The sequence below is a fragment of the Meles meles genome, chromosome 19, assembly GCF_922984935.1.
Source record: "Meles meles chromosome 19, mMelMel3.1 paternal haplotype, whole genome shotgun sequence".
Taxonomy (NCBI): Eukaryota; Metazoa; Chordata; class Mammalia; order Carnivora; family Mustelidae; genus Meles; species Meles meles.
In genome coordinates, this window is record NC_060084.1 from 4,098,234 (window position 1) to 4,117,083 (window position 18,850).

General features: G+C 54.2%; 1 protein-coding gene across 2 annotated transcripts in view; it reads right to left on the minus strand.

Annotated features, from left to right (window-relative positions):
- ATP2C2 (ATPase secretory pathway Ca2+ transporting 2) overlaps nt 1-18,850 on the minus strand; it is a 58,633-nt gene that overhangs the window by 19,854 nt on the left and 19,929 nt on the right. For both annotated transcript variants that reach the window (XM_045989481.1, XM_045989482.1), the window contains exons 4-10: nt 13,777-13,866; nt 12,640-12,675; nt 12,481-12,542; nt 9,174-9,282; nt 2,550-2,699; nt 2,403-2,471; nt 1,972-2,047 (exon numbers count right to left, since the gene is read on the minus strand). In XM_045989481.1, the coding sequence (XP_045845437.1) occupies nt 1,972-2,047; nt 2,403-2,471; nt 2,550-2,699; nt 9,174-9,282; nt 12,481-12,542; nt 12,640-12,675; nt 13,777-13,866 (592 nt within the window). The remainder of the gene's footprint in view (nt 1-1,971; nt 2,048-2,402; nt 2,472-2,549; nt 2,700-9,173; nt 9,283-12,480; nt 12,543-12,639; nt 12,676-13,776; nt 13,867-18,850) is intronic.

Sequence of the window (18,850 nt, forward strand, 5' to 3'; positions counted from 1 at the left end):
GTCTGCTCATGTGCACGCTCTCTCAAAGAAACAAATAAAATCTTAAAAAAAAAAAAAAAAAGGAAAGAAAAAGAAAACTCGTGGCTTGTGGGCTATACAAAATCAGGTGGCAAACTCAGTTTGGTCCAGGACTCATGGTTTCCAGTCCTCATGCTCGAGAGTAAAAGAGGCCTCCGGGCGGGGGTCCTCCAGGCAGCCAGGACCGCGTGGACCTTCTACTCTCCCAAGACGCCTGGCCAATATGCAGCCCCAAGGACGGCCAGTGAAAGGCGATGCACAGGCCTCCTTCCCCACTTGTGTCCACGACAGCCATCACGAATCTGTCAGTCCTCCTTGCCACCAAGGAGGAGCATGGCCTCAAAGGCAGTCACAGCTCAGACCCTCGCTAGTAGAGATCGGACTTGGCAGGTGAATATAAAACCCGTCTTCCTTTATGGCTCCAGGACAAAACAGGGTGGGAAGGAGGGAAGAAGGCAGAGAGCTACCTCAAAGCAGTGAAGCTAGTGACTCAGCCAATTCGGAGCACTTAAATCCAAATCTGAAATCTGGAGAGGCGGCTAGATGCTGGAATTTTGTGAAGGGGTGCCCGAGGAAGAAAGGGCGAGCACGTCTGTCCCCAGCAAGACAGAATTGAAGGCCCTGACCCCAGACCACCTCCTCTCAACCTCTCTGCTACATTTCCGACCTCTGAGAAGGTGCAAAGGAGTGCGGTTCCCCTCCATGCCTTTGATCACACCCTGTGCTCTGCCTGGAATGCTTGGTTCCCTCTTTTTCCACTTGGCAAACTCCTCCATAGCCTGCAAGACCCCGTTTAATGTCACATTCCCCTTGGAACCTTCCCAACTCCCCTACTCAAGATCGACTGCTACCCTCGTGTGTCATGTTTGTTCACGTGTCTGTGTCTTCCTGGCCTGGGGTCCTTCAGAGGGCAGAAGCTGTGTCTGATCCATTTTGGTAGCCCCTGACCGTGTCCCAGGGACCAGCGTGTCACACGACACTCAGTCAATGAATTCATGCATCTGGGTGGCCCAAGGCACAACAGAAGTGCTTCTTGGAGGGACGGCTGTTTCTCCCACGAGCTTTCTCGGGCTCCACAGTTTTAGGGAGACTCACTGGTCCCGCCTCTCGTCACACCTGTGCCACGGGCCACGGTTTGTGGGTTCCTTTATGAACCCATCTACTCAACAAATGTTCACTGAGGATGAGCCCTGGGCCAGGACCCGGTGGATCCTTAAAGCTGGGAATGAAGACCACAGAATCAAAGCCAGAGCGGGAGATAGGAGGAAGCAGCCTGTGAAGGGGCCGGGGCGGCCCCATGGGGATATTCAGGCTTGAGACCCACAGTTAGGTCAGCAGCATCATGCTGGCGCTGCCTGCTGTCTTGCCAAAGGCCAAGGGGCACAAGCCCAGGCACAGACTGCTCCGTAGCCTAGGAATACGGCCGGTGCTCTGCTGAACCACACCTCCCAGCCTCCTCTGCGGTTATGTAGGCCCCGTGACTCCATTCCAGCCAATCAAGAATGGGCAATGGGCCAAGGGGATGACCTCATGCCTTACATGTTTCTCACACCAGCCTCTGCTCAGGCTTTGCCCACCTGCTGGACGAACAAGTAGGGAGAGCAGCCGGCCTCTGAGGACCAGGAGGGAGGGACGAGCATCATCCTATGGGAGGCGCCTGGGACCCCGAGTTGGTGTTTGGAGGGGACCTACCCAAAAAGCCACTCCATCAGGAACGTGCCCACGGACTGTGGTGTGAGCAAGAAATACGCCTTGACCAGGGAGGCCATTACAGTGTCGGGCTGCGCGGCACGGTTGGCCGGGGCTGAGACAGAAACCTCTCTGCACTATCAGAGTCTCTGGTCCCATCCCTCAGTCCCCACCCATGTCAGCAGCCGGTGTCGGAGAAACGGCCATGCCCGCTCAGGACGGCTCCCCTCCATCCCCCAGACCCACTGCGGATGCCTCACTCACCGATGATGGCAAACGAGAAAAGCGTCAGCTGCTTCCCCAGCTTGTCCATGCTTTTCTGTAGTGGGGTTTTAGGCGTCTGAAAGGATGAGAACCACGGGTTTGTGAGACAAGATCCCAGGAGTGCCCCTCGCCTTCTGCCTGGCGTTCTTATATCTTGAGTGGAGTGATGAGTCCCCAGGGGTCACACATATTAAAAACTCCCTGATCTCTACACTTGAGGACTGTGCATGTTCCTGTCTGTAAGTTTAATCTGGACAGCAAAATCCTAATAAATGTTGTGCAATAAAAATAAATTTTTAAAGGCGCGGAAAGTGTGAACTCGCGTTAACCACATCACTCTCGCTGCTAAGGAGGGGGCAGGGCCGGTGGCAGTAGCTGAGAGGAATGGCAAACGCCACCACCAGAAGACCAGAGCCCCCACCGCCACTTACCTCTTCAGCCTGCATCATCTTGAACACTTCTCCAAACTGGGACCTTTCCCCTGTCCCAATCACGACTCCCTGCATTCAGGAGAGACGTGCGTGAGGTCTGAAGCCGGAAGCCCACTGGTGAGGGCGGCCAAGCTCCCTGGGGCTTACCTGCCCCTTCCCGTACTGCACCAGTGTCCCCATGAAGACGATGTTGCTCAGAGTGGTGAGGTCCCCCGCGCCGGCCAGCGGGCTGTCCGTCTTACTGCACGGCTCGGCTTCTCCCGTGAAGCTGGACTCGTCTACCAGGAGATCTGTTACCTAGAAGGGGAAAGACGAAGGACTCTGTCCCTTCACCCCAAGAACGGGTTTTAAAAGCACAGAACGGGTTTTACCTTGTAAAACTTCTCAATTGGGAAAAATCTCCTGTGTGTAAAAGATCGTGCCCCTGACTGCCCGGAATGAGGTCCGACCACTGGTCCCTACATAGCGGGCAGGAATCTCGAGGCAGAAAACGTCCCTCCGTTAGGACCTGGGTTGTGAAGGATTTTTTGCCTGGGTTCCCTGCACTGACCTGGCAGGATATTCAAATGAAGTCTTTCCTGAACAAAGTAGATTCCCAGGGACCATCCCTGATACTGAGGGTCATTTTCTAAAATCGCGAACGAGAAGCCCCTGAGTTTGATACAGAATTCAGGAACTTCAGGCGTTTGTCTTAGGCGCATTGAAGAAAGCTTGCGTCTATGTTTAAATCTGAACGTGATCTTCAGGTTCCGAGAAATCACTGTCATCCTGCCCACTGATCAGGATGACTGATCTGGCATTGACCGTGTCTAACGGGTGGTCCCGGAGATGCCTCTGGAGACGGTTGGAGCTGCAGGTCCCCGGCTACTCCAGGCACAGATGCTCTTGCCTTTCCCGAACCAGGGTCTTCCAGAGACGCTGGCTCTGACGTCTGGGTTGGAAAGTGAACCAGACACCTCTCGTCCACCTTGGCCATGAAGTCATGGCTGTTTTCATGAGGATTTTCTGCCACTAAGAAACACAAATCTCATTTTGGAATGTAACGAAGTTTTGTTTTTGTCTTTTTAAATGTTGCCACAACAAAAACAAAAACAAAACCTTGACCGGAAAAGCACGGACGGTACCTGGCCCCGTCACGCCATTCTACAACAGACAGCTAAGAGAGCACACGTCGAAACCAGGGACCCAGGGTCAGAACGTGGCCTCAGAGGCCTCGAGGGACTGAACAAGCTTTGAATTGTGTGGCCCCTCTTGAAAAACAGGTCTCATACCTTCTGTAACATTAGTTAAGGTTTTCATGTAATGTGCAGTGTTAGAAAAAATCTTAGGCAACGGTTAACTTGGAATATACCTTCCAAAACACCTGTGCCTTTCTGTGGACACTCCACGTCCTGCCCTCCCCGGAGACCCCCACATAAGCGTGCTCTGAGCCAGGTTATTCGATGACAGCCTAAGGTTACGTTAACACCAGACACCACCATGGGCACAGCGCACGTGCATGCGCGCGCGCACACACACACACACACACACACACACACACACACACACACACACACACCAGCAGAGGAGGAGGGAGGTAGTCACAGTTCCACACTCCTCTGACGTGCTAGGCCCTGTGCCAAGCACTTCACAAGACCTATCTCTTAGTCTCCACAGCCTCCACGAAAGATGCTGTTGGTTTCTCCATTCTACATGTGGGGAAACTGAGGCATGGAGGAATTAAGTAACTTGTTCGAGTACCTTGTTCGAGATTCTACAGCTACCTCAGAGCGGAAGCATGAACCAAGGCTCTGGTCCCAGAAACTTTGCTCTTAACCATCTGGCAGAACTGACACAGACCCAGTAGGTATCACTCAAGAGGCGAGTCCCGGTAGCCAGAACCGTACCAGGTATGAAGGAGGACATAGAAGGGGCCCGGGGTTAGCTCTTCCCCTAAGGACCTTGTTATTTTGGCACAGAAGACCAACTCAGAGAAGCCGTCTTCCTACAAACTCACAAGAGAGCGGTGAGATCGGCACTATCCAAACGGGGGCTGCTGAGTTCTCTACGCTTGCAAATTTAAAAATTTCAGAACCACCTTTTACAAATACGCACACCGCCATGGGATCCCAGCCCCGAGGGTGACAAGGCTATCCAGTGCCTGTATACTGCATGTGCGCCCTCTCCTAACAGAGCCCCCCGTGGGGATGGTATCGGGGATTGGGGATGGCCATGTGCCCCCCCCCCCCCGCCCACCAATGTCACTTCCCAGTCTTCCTTGCAACTCACAGTGTCCCTGCCTTCTGCACAACAGGACAAAAGGAGTCTCCGACAGTCCTGGGTAGGATCTGGGAAGGTGGCTGAGCTGACAGGCCCTCTTCCCCCTTCTAGCTCCCTCCTCCTCCCTCCATGGGCTTTCATTGTTGTGGCTCCAGAAGCCTGTTACAGGTATGCGGGCGCAGAGTGAGGGGGCTGGAGAAGCCCCGCCCTTTGTGCCACGGCAGAGCCGCCATATTGGCTTTGGACACTCCGCTTCCGGTCTCTCATTATGAGAGAGAGGCGTAAATCCCTGGCCCGTTGAAACCTATTTCTCTTACTCTGTTCACCGCAAACACAACTACCAACTGATCTAGAGTTTGTGGTTTTTTATCTCCAGGACATCAAGGGCAAGTCAGAGGACACAATGAAGGACTAAATGGGAAGACACAGTCACTCAGCACCACCGGCTGCCGACGCCACAGATAGCAGGCGGCAGAAATCGGCACCACAATCCTGGTGAGCAGGGATTGAGTTTCCAGAAAACACTGTCTAATGGGACATGAGGATAATTTGAATACATTGCATGTACTTGGAAAACCTGGCTTAGGCTTACAGTTGCATCAAGTTTGAAGCCCATAGAATTTGTACCTAACTTCGTTTGTTCACCGTGAAGTAATCCTGTAGTCAAAACAGTAATATGAAAACACTGGGAAGGGAAGCCCTGCACTGACCAAGTCCTGGAATTGTAACTATTACAGTCGGATGTTCCCACTAGACCTGGTCTCCCGCAGAAGGCTGGGGAGTGCGGAACGGGAAGGTGGAGCACTTGGGTTGGGGAGATGAACTGGAGGAGGAGAGTTCCTGGGGAATCGGGGACGTGAAACGGGTCTTGAAGGATGAGCAGACATTTGCTGAGTGAATTGGGCAGGGAAGGAAAAGAAGGCACAGTGGGGGGACTGGTGATGCCTGAACTTGGTAATAGCCTGCTCGGTCAAAGCAACTGAGAGGAGGGGGAGGCGAAGAAAAGACATCTCTCCTCCCAGTACCCCTCCAGCATTAACGGGACAGCAGCCCAGTGTGCTGACACAGGCACCAAGGCACCCTCTTTGGGGTACGGATTCTTGGGGGTGGGGAGGGGGCCTGTGGTGGGTGCTGTCCCTGGTGCTGAAGCCATGGCGGGATGGAGAGCTGTTCCTGCCCCTGAGCAGCACTGAATGGAGGGGTAATAGGCCAGAAGACGGGAGGTTTTGTCCACGTGGAGCAGAACAACTGTGGAAGGTGTGGCTGAACTCAGCTACATCGGAAACTGGTTAAGAATCTGGATAGTACCTTATAAGTGATGAGGATCCAGAAAAAGTCTTGATCAGAGAAGAGAGGTGAGGAAGATCATAAAATCGAGTTAGAGGTTGGAAGAGGTAGCCAGCTGCGCTGGGATGAGAAGCCTGCAGTCCAAGAAACACAGCCCAAGTGAGACAGAGGAAGGCTCTGGATGAGGGCTGACGGTGGGCGTGGGCAGAAGAGCCAGCCGGGAGGGACAGGAGAAGGGCAGTCAGCAGAACTAAGTAGGCACATGGAAACAGGCAGAGGTCACGAAGACTCGGAGCCTATTCTGGTCTACGGAACATCTGTCAACTAAGCGTATTTAATCCTGAATATATTTCATTTAAGTCAATTTGGGATTGGCGGGAATCTTATAGCTCAATGCTTAGTCAACACCCCGACCTTCTGAACCAAGACATGAGCTTTGACTCTCCCTCGGGTTGAATTGTTGTTTTTAAATTCCAACACCTTGATTTTGTTTTCCCGCCCAGTGACACTGATCTTCATTCTGACCCCCAGAACTGTAAGAGGATCCATTGGCGTTATCCTGCGCCACTCCGTATGTGGTCACTTGTTCCAGTGGCCTTAGGGAACGGATACAGGGAGGAAACCCAGAGGGAGAGCCCGAGAGCTAAAGGAAGTCAGAACAGCTGATCGTAGCAAGAGGGCACCCACTGTGGGCAGTGACGGATGTGGGCTCTGCAGCCCAAGGACCTGAGTTCAAATCCTCCTCCCCGACTTGCGGCCGCATGACCTCAGGTGGGCTGCTCAGTCTCTCCAGGGTTCTGTGTCCTTGTGCTCAAGTCAGAAAAATGAGTGGTGTTCCCTTCAGGTTGTGCGGGATGTTAGGAGGCACTTTCTACCCAGCGGTGAGCACAGACCTGACTATGTATTTCTATATACGCCTTAGTTCTCTCCAGGAGGGGGGGGGGGGCAGGGAGTAAGGGGGAGTGTCTGGACCATGAAGGAACAAAGCTGGGTGTGTGTGTAGCTTCTGGTGACCTCCCAAGCACCAGGTCAAATGAGGGGGCGACCAGTCAAAGCACAAAATCCACACGATACCAGTGGGCACCCAGAGGAGGCTGGGCCTGAACCCAGCTGAGGGCTCCGGTCACTTCCTGCTCATACACAGGCAAGACTCCTCCCATCCCCCACACCCCCGCCAACCTCCCACCTTGGAGACAAAGCATTACTTGGAGCCCTGACAGGTCCCATTCAATACCCTTTTCATGCCAGAAGTGGGAGAGGAAGGAGGAGGAGCAGTGTCCCTGCTCTACTGGCTGGACCAGGTCAGCCTACCCCCTAGGCCTTGACCTTCGTGAACTATGGGGAGAGAAAATGTTTCCTGACCCCCCCCACGCACAATGTAAGAAGCGTTAGTTTTTGGGTGACTTATTTTACGGACGTTCTGGAACCTGCTGTTTCCTGGACTTGAATAGCTTTACATAAAGCTCTCCTAGATCTCAGAAGAAACAGCCGACACAAATATCCCACTGTGAATAAACAAAGCTATTGATTGTTCGGGGCAGTTGCAAAATACCAAAAGGGAACTCTGTAATGTTTGTGCCTGGCGTGAGGACGGAAAGCGTTCTGTGCTGTGGACGGCGGGCACAAACGAATTTAACATAAGCAGGGCAGGAAGAAAACTCACTGAAAGAGAAAGTTGCTTGGGGGTTAAAGCTGTCTCGGGGACTGTTGGAGAGCCGGGGGAGGGGTACTGTGGGGCCACTGCTGAGACGCAGTGACCGCTTACGTCACACCGGCACGGGGCCGAGCGTGTTACGGGTTCTTACCTACTCAAGGTGGAATGAATGCCTGCCCCTTTCCTAGATGAGGAAACTAAGGCCCAGAGCGCCCAAAGCTTCCACAAAGTCGTATGCTGGTCAGGCAGCGCAGAGATGTGAAACCCAGGGCGCCCTGATTTCCAGCACGCGCCCGTCACTCCCTGCGTCAGGCACTGCTCCGGGCCCTCTCCATCTATGACGTCCTGTAACAGTCATCCTACGGGCCTCGTCACCCCCATCTTACAGGCAGGGACACTGGGGCACAGATGGGTTAAGTAACGGGCTCCAGATCACCCAGCTTGTGAAGGGCAGGCCCTGGGTTCAAACTCAGGCCCATGCCCCGCCCCAGGGCACCAATGACCTCAAGGCGCGGACTCTGGGTAGCACCTGTTTCAGACACGTGTCCTCCGTACCGGCTCCCCAACCCCCAGAACGTGCCCCGTAGCTGGGGAATCCTTGCATCAGGAGGCAGAGCCCACCGCTCTGTGAACAGATAACGTCAGACTTCCTCGTGGGCGGGGCCTGGCTCCTCTAAGGGGACCCACATGCCCTGGACTTGGAGTCAGATGCTCCTGCAGGGGTGTGTGTGTGGGGGGGTGGACGGTGAGGAATCCAGACCGTGAGGAATCCGTTCTGCTGTGGGCAGGGGCAGCGGCATGAGCCTAAGCGAGCGGCCCAGCCTGCTGGGGGAATCTGAGAGTCGGTCAAGGGCTTTCAAAGGGAGTCTCTCTTTGCTCTTCCCCACCCGCCCCTCCACGCCACTTTCATAGCTTGCCAGTGATCCTACAGTTCCTGAAAACACATCCTCCGGAAAGAACGGCGTTGGGGAGATAGCCTGTGCCTAAGCCTTTATCACTGAGAGCTTTAGGCAACTCTTCAGTATTCCTGGAAGGATTCCTAAAATAGATTACCCCAGCCACAGATCCCTCTGACCTGGACTTAACCTCTTCTCGAGAATCCAGGATTATCTCCAGACTGTGAGCTGGTGACACCAGGACACCCACAAAGGTCGGGGAAACAGCTTGCCACTGCCCCCCACCCGCCCGATGTCCCCAAACCACACGACTGTAAAAGCTTGGGCTACGAGTTATGTCTTCGCCCATACGCTTCCCTGCTCATCATTCAGCAATCTGACATCAGAGCGGCTGTTTCTAGAAACAGCTCTTGCCCCATTCCTCAACCCCAGCCTGGTTTAACTTGTTACCGCAGGCTGCCATAAGCCACAGACTCACGTCACCAAACTCTGTTAGGTTTTTACTGGAAATGGGAATAAATAATTGATGGACGCAATTTGAGGGGCTTTGTGTTTGCAATGAGCTGGCTTGCCGACTTCATGCCTTCATATGTGCATGTATGTGTGTGAGCACACGTGTGTGTGTGTGTGTGTGTGTGTGTGTGAGAGCACAGACCAGGGTTCGGGACCCCTCACCTCAGTGAGACGGATGTCTGCAGGGATCCGGTCTCCGATCGAGAGAGACACAATGTCTCCGGGAACCAGGTCTCGTGCAAGCAGATGCTGGAGCTTTCCTTCTCTTATGCTGTATTTGAAATGGGAAGAAGCAAAAAAGCCCGCTGATGACATCCCGTTTGTGCACACCTTTAAGAAACTTGAGCAAAGGATAGAGAATCACACTTTCTCTTTCAGTGATGGACAAACACTTGTGCCTTTGTGGTTTTATCACATTTTAAATTCACATACCCTAAAAGACCTTTGGAAAAAGTGTATTGTTTCTGGGAGATCCTGGGCCTCATCTGAAAAGTGAGGCTCCTATTCCTGTTTACTCTGCCTGGAAACAAGGCAGAACCACATGGCCTCTAGAAGTTCTGGACGTGTAGGTCAGTGGCTCTAAAGCTTCCTTAATGGAGCTGGTAGCTAGCAATGCCCCTGTCCTTGGCGAAGACAGCACTCTGGCCACGGAGAGCCATCTTCCATGCTGAGGGGCACAGAAGAGCAGAGCGAGGGTTGGAGTGGGGAGCACCAAGTACCCGAGAGGCCTGGGACCTCCTTTCCCATTGGGCTCTGACCCCTACTCCTGGCATGTGCTTCTGTGCACAGGTCCCAATGGCAGTCCCCCCTCCTGGGACACTGCTGCCCCAGTTGGACTCCTGCCCACCCCGGCCCTCTTCAATCCGTCCCCTACCCAGTGGCCGGAGAGCTCTTAAAATGTAAAAAACCAGGTCACAACTCCCTCCTGCTCCTGCTTTCCATGACCTTGGACTCAAACTCGAAAGCCCTGCTAAGGCCACTTTGACCGGGACCTCCCCACTCTGTTCTGACTGCTCCCTGTCTCAGGTCACCAGCCTTCAAACACAACCAGCTTTCCAGTCTCAAGGTCTCTGCCAACCTCGGACAGCGAAGAGGACATTCCCCTCTCCTTTGTTAACAGAATTCACCCATGCAGAGCCGTCTGTTCTAGGGAGGGGGTCCCGAGTGACTGAGACCATCGGGCCGATCCCATCCCCTCCTATGACAGGCGTGGGCCCAGGCACGTTCCGTAGCACTGGTTTTTGGGACATGAGTGGACATTTGTTGGGGGCTCAAGCGTGTACACACACACACACACACACACACACACACACACACACAAGACCTCTTCTGTTGGATCTTTACACGTCTGCCTCTGATGCCCGGAGCTGCGGCCTGGGTCCAGGGAGCACGAAGGGAGGCAGCCAGGGTCCAGAGCTAACGAGCCGCGGGTAGCAGAGTGATAAAATCAGAGACCCGGCCCTCAGAGCCTTCACAAACTAACCAGACATGTGGCCCCCTGACCTGAGATCCCTTGCTGGGAGACAACTCAGTTTCTCCGGGCTGAGCGGCTGAGCTGTCCCCGTGGCGGGAGCACCCACCAGAGATTCACCCGCTGGTCCCTCCTCTTCCTCAGGTCTTGACTGACATGTCAGCTCCTTCCCACATCTCCGATCAGCGCAGCCTGACCAGCCGCTCTCGGGGGCCGCTCCCCCCTTCCACCACGTGCTGTTTCCTCTCTGGAGGTTTTCCTGTGGCTCCGGGTTTGGGGGGCCATTTTGCTCCTGCCGCAGTCCAAGGTCATCCTGCTCCTTTCACTTCATCCTTGGCCTCCCTGGGAGGAGTGTGAGCGTCCCGAAGCCCAAGCCCTCACCCTGACACTGTTTTTTCTGGCATAAGTAGGTGCTCACTAAGACGCGCTGAGATCACAGACGATGGAGGGAACCCAGGAGGGGCCCGCGCTGCAGGCGTTCCTTCTGGCTCGTCCGAGAGGTCTCAGACACCAAGGCAGCCGCGGCTCCCTTCAGTGCCCTCGCTGCCTGCCGGCCACCACTGCCCCTAAACCTGAAGCCGTCTTTGAGAAGTGACTCCCGGGGCCATCAATAATGCATACTACTCACTTGAAAGGCCAAGACTTGATACCTAGACTTCAGATCAGATCATCAAATCACATAAATCATTTACGTTTCCGTTTGTCCGTACGCTGACATCACACATCCCATGTCTGGATTGCTGACAGTCCTGATCGTCTACTTACTGAGCCCAGACATGCTTAGCGTCCCCGCCGAACCTTCCAGAATTGACTCAACTCGTATTACACACACACACACACACACACACACACACACACGTGCCCCTTGCTTGTGGGCTCCTTAAGAGGTGGGGCTCATCCCATTAGATCTTTCTATCCCCTGCCATGGGGCACAGCAGTGCCATTTTCATCCAAATACATGTTCTTCCCCAAACATTGCCTTTCAGGAAACAGTTACCATCAGCTTAAACGCTTCAGAAGCCCCTGGGGTCATGAGATACGTTGTTACTGCCTTTGGAGCAACACGTGGCTAAGTGAGAAAGACCCGTGGCCCCCCCCCTCAGCAGAGCCAGGCAGGGGCGGGAAGGCAGAAGGGGACATTTTCTGAAATCCATCCATTCCTCTAAGGAGAGCCGGCATGTGGATGCCCTGGGAATTACACTGGGAATTGCACGGAGTGAGAGGTCGGGCCCCAGACCCCTTCTTCTCGGTGTGGGCGGCTTCCCTTCCGCCCTGGCTGTGCACGAGGGCAGCCACGAGCCCCCCCGTGGGCTACTGATGCTGAGTGAGAAGAACTCACTCCCCCCGCCTCATCGCCCCAGCCACACCCAAGTCCTCAGGGGTCCTGGGTGAGTACTGGTGCCGTACTGGACAGTGGGGATTACAGAACGTCCCAGAAAGGTCGAGTGCACAGCACTGTGGTTTGGTCCTTCCTTTCTCCTTTTTAAACAGCTGTGGTAAGGGCTGTGGGATAACAGGAGACACTGTGGAAACGTCCAGGCAGGAAAGAGGTTGGCAGGGCTGTGGGGCACGTGCCCAGAGGTCACCCTTGCGCCACCTGGCCCCGCAGCCCAGCCGCCCTGCATCGGCAGCCCCTCCCATCCCTTCTCGGAGAATCTTATGCAACTTCCGAACGCAGGAAAACTGGGCACGGCTCTGCATACCATACCACGGGTTTCGTGGGCCGCCCTCTTCCCAAAGCCGTTTCCGCTGTCTCTGGCCCCGGCCCAGGCACCCTGATTAGACCCTGAGAGACTCGAGGCCCAGAGAGGTGGAATGACAGGCCCAGGGACACACAGCAATTGCCTGGCAGGGCAGACGCCAGGTCTCCCAACCCCTGGAAAGACACGGTCCTCCTCCGTCATGTTACCAGGGACACACACTTGGCCAGACTTTTGCCAAATTCACCAGCGCACCGGCTCCGATGAGCCAGAAAGTTCCAGGGAGTCTCCGACTTACCAGTTACACTCGGGAGGGACAAGCTTGGTCAGTTCCTCCAGGGACTTCTCCGACCTGTGCTCCTGGCAGCGGCACAGCGAACACCACAGTCAGGGGCGGGACGTCCACACCGCCACACCCGGGTGACCCCGACCCAGACCTCGGGAACTAATTACACACCTGGATGAAGGCGACAGTGACCACGATCAGCACGGCCTAGGGAGCAAACGGGGAGGGTGGCGTCAGCCCCCAGCTGTTGGGTGAGGGAATGAGCCCAAGGACTGTAGGGCGCAGCACCCCACCTTTTCCAAATGAATTTCCTTTGCAAATCAAGCCCACAGAAACCTACAAAACAGATGAACCCCCCCCCCAGAAAAAAAAAAAAAAACAGAAAAATCATCCCAAATTCTGGAATTCAAAGGTTCACATTTTAGGGTAATTCTAGATTTTTCCGCGTAGACATATAACACAGGATCCTATGGTATAGACGTATTCTTTTACAAACTGCCTTTTCACACGCCGTATTGTAAACATCATTCCACCTCGGAAGGTACGGGCGTAGCTGCAGCCTTTTAAACCGAGGAGCAAACACCATTGCTTGGACGGAGCCTGGCTGTGTATTTTAAAAGAGCCCATGACAGACAGACGGAAACAAGAATGACAGTCATCAAAAGGTCTTCAGGAAGAGCCAGACAGAAAAGGTCATATAATGTAAGATTCCATTATATCAAATAGCCACAGAGGACAGAGAGACAGAGAGCAGACCCGGAGGCCCGGGACTGGGAGGGGTGGGGAGGGATGGGGAGAGGGGGAGGGCAGGTGGGGGGGGCAGCTTCCTTTGCCGACCGTGGAGTATTTTAGCTCTAGCTAGAAGGGAATGTGCTAAACGCCACTGGATTGTATACTTCAAAATGGTTATTTTTTTAATCATGTGACTTTCACTTCAATTAAGAAAACCTTATTTTTAAAAAGGTGCTCAGCCGTTGGGTCTGGGGAACAGCTTACAAAGGACGGCTCTGGGTAGTGCGCGCACAGCGGGGTCACAGAAGAGGGGTTCACTGCAACACGGTTCCCAACAGCAAGGAACTAGGAGCCCCCGTGCATCCACTGACACAGTGATGGCAAAATGACCCAGGACATCTCCACGGAGGGACAGAGAAGGATGAGGATTTCCTTTCCTTTCTTTCTGCTGTATTTCCTGTTTTTTCTCTAGAGCCACACTCTTTTTTTCTTGCCTAATAAAATGCGCAAAGACTCTGTAAGCCCCTGGACAGTGGGGTCCGGGAGCCAGCGCTGCCCACCCCGCCCCGCACTCACCACGGCGATACTGACGGCGTCCTCGTACTCCTTCGTGAGGACGCTCACCAGGGCGGAGGCCAGGAGCAGCAGGATCAAGGGGTTCTTAAACTGCAGAGAGAACACAGGGCAGCGGTGGGGGGAGGTGTTCTCTGCTTTTGGCTCAGGGCTGGGCTTTCAAGCCAGCACGACAGTGAGGTTCTCCCCAACCCGAAATCCCACCCGTGCAGTTTCACGGACACTGGCTTCCTGGGGGACATCCTACACTGTGCCTGTCCAGACAGCAGCCTTGGCCCTGCCTTGGAGTTCTTGGTCTCACCCTACCAGGTCTCCGAGACATACCAGTTCAGGACCCAGCCCCTCTGGTGGCCTGCCAGCTCTGGTCCAGCACGGCCAAGGGGTCCCCTTTGCTATGCCAGCTCCCCAATGCCATGTGTCCCAATGACATCCACATGCCCCTGGGGGCTCTAGTGAGGTCCCTCCTGAGAACTGGTGTCACAGAAACTCCCGAAAGGATTTTTTACTTTATTTCTTTATGTATCTACTCCCTCAGGTCACAGATCTATTACACAGTAGCTCATGTTACAGACAACTGAAAGGAAACATAACGATAAACACATAAAAAGAGGAAGACAGTGGACCAAAGATCAGGATCAAATTAAAGTTAAAATATCAGTGCGCAAGCCCTATTTTCATGGTTTCATTTTTTTTTTAATTTTTTTTTCTTTTTTTTACAGATTGAGAGAGAGAGAGAGAGAGAGATTACAAGTAGGCAGAGCAGCAGCCAGAGAGGGGAGGAAGCAGGCTCCCTGCCAAGCAGAGAGCCCGATACGGGGCTCGATCCCAGGACCCTGAGATCATGACCTGAGCTGAAGGCAGAGGCTTAACCCACTGAGCCACCCAGGCGCCCTATTTTCATGGTTTCAAATGGGCTGTGCATTTGGCCTTGAGCTTCCCAGCAGCCAAAGTGAAAAGAGGAAAGTGATCAGATGTGTGATTCATGCCACTCACGAGAGAAAGCATGACATGACGCTGGTCATGTCAGTGTGGAGCAAGGAGGGACTGAAGGCCCCTTACTCCCCACCCCAGCCTTGCTGTGCTTTATCTCCTCTGAACGAGGGACAGGACATTTTGCGGGCAGCTCACCAGCAGCCCTGACTTAACCGCACCACCTTTTCTGAATCCTCGAGATTGAGCGACTTGAAGACATTCCACCGTCTGAGCTACAGTTTTTCTGACCGCATCAAGAACTTGAAACGTGCATCAAAGTTTCAGAGATGGACCTTACTCCACTGGCTACAGGCTTCGCCCTAAGGGTGAAGGTCTCCATGTATAATTTTGTGGACTCTGTAAAGCGTCCCATGGGCATGAAGTCCCAGATGAGAAAAAAGTCTTAGACTCAAACGGTGTCAGGGACATATCACCCAAAAGCAAAGGGCAGGGTTTGTTCTGACTCTGTTTCAAACAAGTCAACTATAAACAGGAGTCTTTGAGGCACGTGGGGGAAAACGGACGGTGGACCCAGCACTGGAAGTGGCCCAGGCCAGTGAAGGGATAATGGTACCAGCGGGACAAGAGTGTTGTTGTTGAGGTTTAAAAAAAAAGGGGGGGGGGACAAGCAAAAGGAAAAAGTTCTCTAAAGATAGAGATACACAGCGAAGTACAGATGGCAAAAAGATTCAGCATCTAGAATTTGTTGTTTTTTTTTAAGATTTTATTTATGTATTTGACAGAAGAGATCCCAAGTAGGCAGAGAGGCAGGGAGAGAGAGAAGGGGAAGCAGGCTCCCTCCTAAGCAGGGAGCCCGAGGCAGGACTCGATCCCAGGACCCTGGGATCATGACCCGAGCCGAAGGCAGAGGCTTTAACCCACTGAGCCACCCAGACGCCTCTAGAATTTGTTTTAAATGCTGCAGAAAAAAAGGGGAGGGACAAAAGTGGGAAATGGGCAGGTAATTATTGAAGACAGATAATGGGCGTGTGGGGGTCATTATATTATTCTAAGATTTTTAAAAAAGGTTTGGCCAGTGAAGCCCCAGTTTTGGTTCTGACGGCACCTGACAGCGCAGGTCATGGGTGGGTCTGGGGCAGCTGCAGGGGGAGGGGCTGCACTTGGCGCTGCCTGGCAGAGCTCATGGCCAAAGCCACAAGCACTCACGGGTGGAGGCGGACACACCCTATCATCGGAAGTCCAGGAAGGATGAAGTCCAAGAGCAGAGGGCTATGCAAGCTCAGGAAAGCCCAGCGGAGGGGGCATCCCATCCGGGGCAGCTGTGATAAATGACCACAGCGTGGGGACTTAAAACAATGTAGGCAGATTCTCTCGGTTCCAGAGGCCAGAACTCCAAATGAAGGTGTCGGTAGGGCCAACCTCTCCCTGGGGGTTCTGGGAGAGACCCTTCCTGCCTCTCCCAGCCTCTGGTGCTGGCCCGCCATCTATGCTGTTCTTGGCTTGGAGACACACCCCTTCGGTCTCTGTCACTGTGCTCACATGGCCCTTTCCTGCTTGTGGGTGTCTCCATGTGTCTCCCTCTTCTTATCAAGGACATCAGGGACAGGATTTAGGGCCACCCTAATCCAATAGGACCTCATCTGAACTAAGTCACACCTGCAAAGACCTTATTTCCTTTTTTCTTTTTTTAAAGATTTCATTTATTTGACAGAGAAATGGAGAGAGCAAAAGTAGGAGGAGTGGCGGGCAGAGGGAGAGGGAGAAGGAGGCTCCCCACCGAGCAGGAAACCCAACGTGGTGCTCGATCCGAGGACCCAGGGTTCATGACCAGAGCTGAAGGTAGACACTTAACCAACTCAGCCTCCTAAGCACCCCAAGACCTTATTTCCAAATAAGGCGCTATTTGGAGTTCCAGGTAGACATGAGTTTGAGCGGGGCGCTATTCAACCTAGCACAGGAGGAAAAACACCTCTGTCCAGCAGAGCTAAGAGGAAGAATTCATTTCGGCCCTGAGCCCACCACAGACTCGCCATCCTGCTGGACGAAAGTCAGGTTAGAGATGCACACACAGGGGCTGAACCCCCAGCATGCACCAGGCACCTGACTTCTCCAGTTCATCTTCTGAAGCTCAGTTATCCTCACGCCACCCTGGCCTCTGCTGCCTCAGGGCCTTTGCACACCCCTGCTTCTGCACATCCTTCCTCCAGACCCTCCCACGGCTCCCTTCTTCACTTTTTTCAGGTCTCTGCTCGAAGATCAGCCCTTTAAGCACCAAATGGCTCCCCTAAGCACACAGTCCAAAACAGCTGTCCTGTTCCTAGCACCTGTCCTGACTCGTTTCTCCCCATCACACTGACTGGGTGATGTATTATATAGGCAGTTGTCTGTCTATCTTCCCATAAGCAAAAAGTTGGTCTGGCTGCTGATCTCTGCACAGTGCCTAGATCAAGTCCAGGAACATAAAAAGCATTTATTTAGAATGAATGAGTGAACAAAGCAGCGAGCACCCAGTTTTAGGTGGGGAAACTCAAGGCTTGGTGGGGTGAGAGCTCCTACTCAGGTCACAGAGCAGGGATCAGCACTAGGTCGGTCCTCCCTCAGGTGCAAGTCCTCCTGCCCAGGTCACTTCCACAGTGCCACCTGGCTCCCTGTCCTCCCCTCCCTTCAGGCTACACCCACCCAGGACTCCAGGAACACCAGGTCTATTTCTGGACAACAGGCCCCTCCAGCCATGGGTTCAAGGCTAGCTCACGGGTGCGCAGTCCTGGCCGGGACCCCTCTGAGTGCTGGGACCCAGTGCTGGTCTCTGGCCAGGCCTGGACCAAGAGCCACCTTGAACCCCAATTCCAATCCCATAGGCTCAGCCCTCTCCTGAGCTGGACCTGGACATTTCTTCAATGCTCACGTCACCAGTACCCGCTCCGTCCCCATGTTCGGACCATCCCAAACACCTGTCCAGTCGGTGTCATCCAACACAAGCGAGTCACCGTGAAATCCAGCAAACAGGTGCCAGACCCAATGGGAAGGCCCTGCCACAAGCCACATGGGCTGCTCTGGCCACGGATGGCCAGACCCTTCCTGGCTCGGGGCCCTTCTGAGCCCACACATTCAAGGGAGACAGGCAGAAAGGGGTCTGCTACAGGAACAAGAAAGCCAAGCGACATTTTACTAAGCGTATCCCGTGTGCCCTGCTCAATGCTACAGCTGTACCATTTCTTAGGCTCTTCCGAACCCACTGACACAGGTACGGTTCAGTATCCCTGCTTGAAAAATGAGCACCCGAGGCTCTCAAAGAAGCTCAACTGCCCACGGGTTCATGTAGGCTAGCCGGCTCCAACACCTGCGCTCTCCACCGCTACGCTTCCGTCAGGGCCAACCAGGAGACATCGCAGCGGGGCACAACCGTTATCAAGTCCTTCACACGCGCTAAGCTGTCCGCTTCTCGAGCCAAACTCAGAACGGTGCGTATGTATTAGAACCATTTTCTAGAAAGGGAAAGCCGGGGCCGTCTCTGGAAAGGCCCTGGCTGGCGTCTGTGGGAGAGTTAACAGGGCGGAAGGAGGAAGGAGGTTGGCTGTGGAAACAGGACAGCGTCCTGGAGGAAGGGGCAGCCAGAGCAGGACTGACCGAGGCCCAGTGGCCAGAAGGGACACGGTCCATCCCCACCGCCGGCGTCAGCTTGCTTCCTTGAACTCCAGCTTCCAGGCGCCGCGGCGGCTTCCTTCCAGCCGGGGGATTCCGGAAGCTTTCGGGCTGGCCAGAGCCACCCGCGCACCCAGAAGCTGAATTTGGTGCCCCGTGCGTCAAGGAGTCACATCCCCCGTGCGCAGAGACCTGGCCGATGAGTGGCACGAGGAGGGGAGAGCGCGAGGATGCTGCGAGGAGGGCTGTGATTGGTCCCCAGCCAACCAATCACGAAGCTTTACACGCTGAGCCAATAGGGAGGCTGCTGAAGCCTGCGGCAGTCCCGGGAGCACGGAGCGGAGCGGCAGGTGTCAGGGATGGGAGGGAGTTCAGGGGGGCTCGCGGGGGAAAGCGAGGCAGTCTGAATGGCCTCAGGTATCTGGGGTAATCAGCCTGTGAACTGCGGTTTCTGAACGGATACCGGGTAGGTGGTGGCGGTGCTGACTTCTAGCACTTCTAG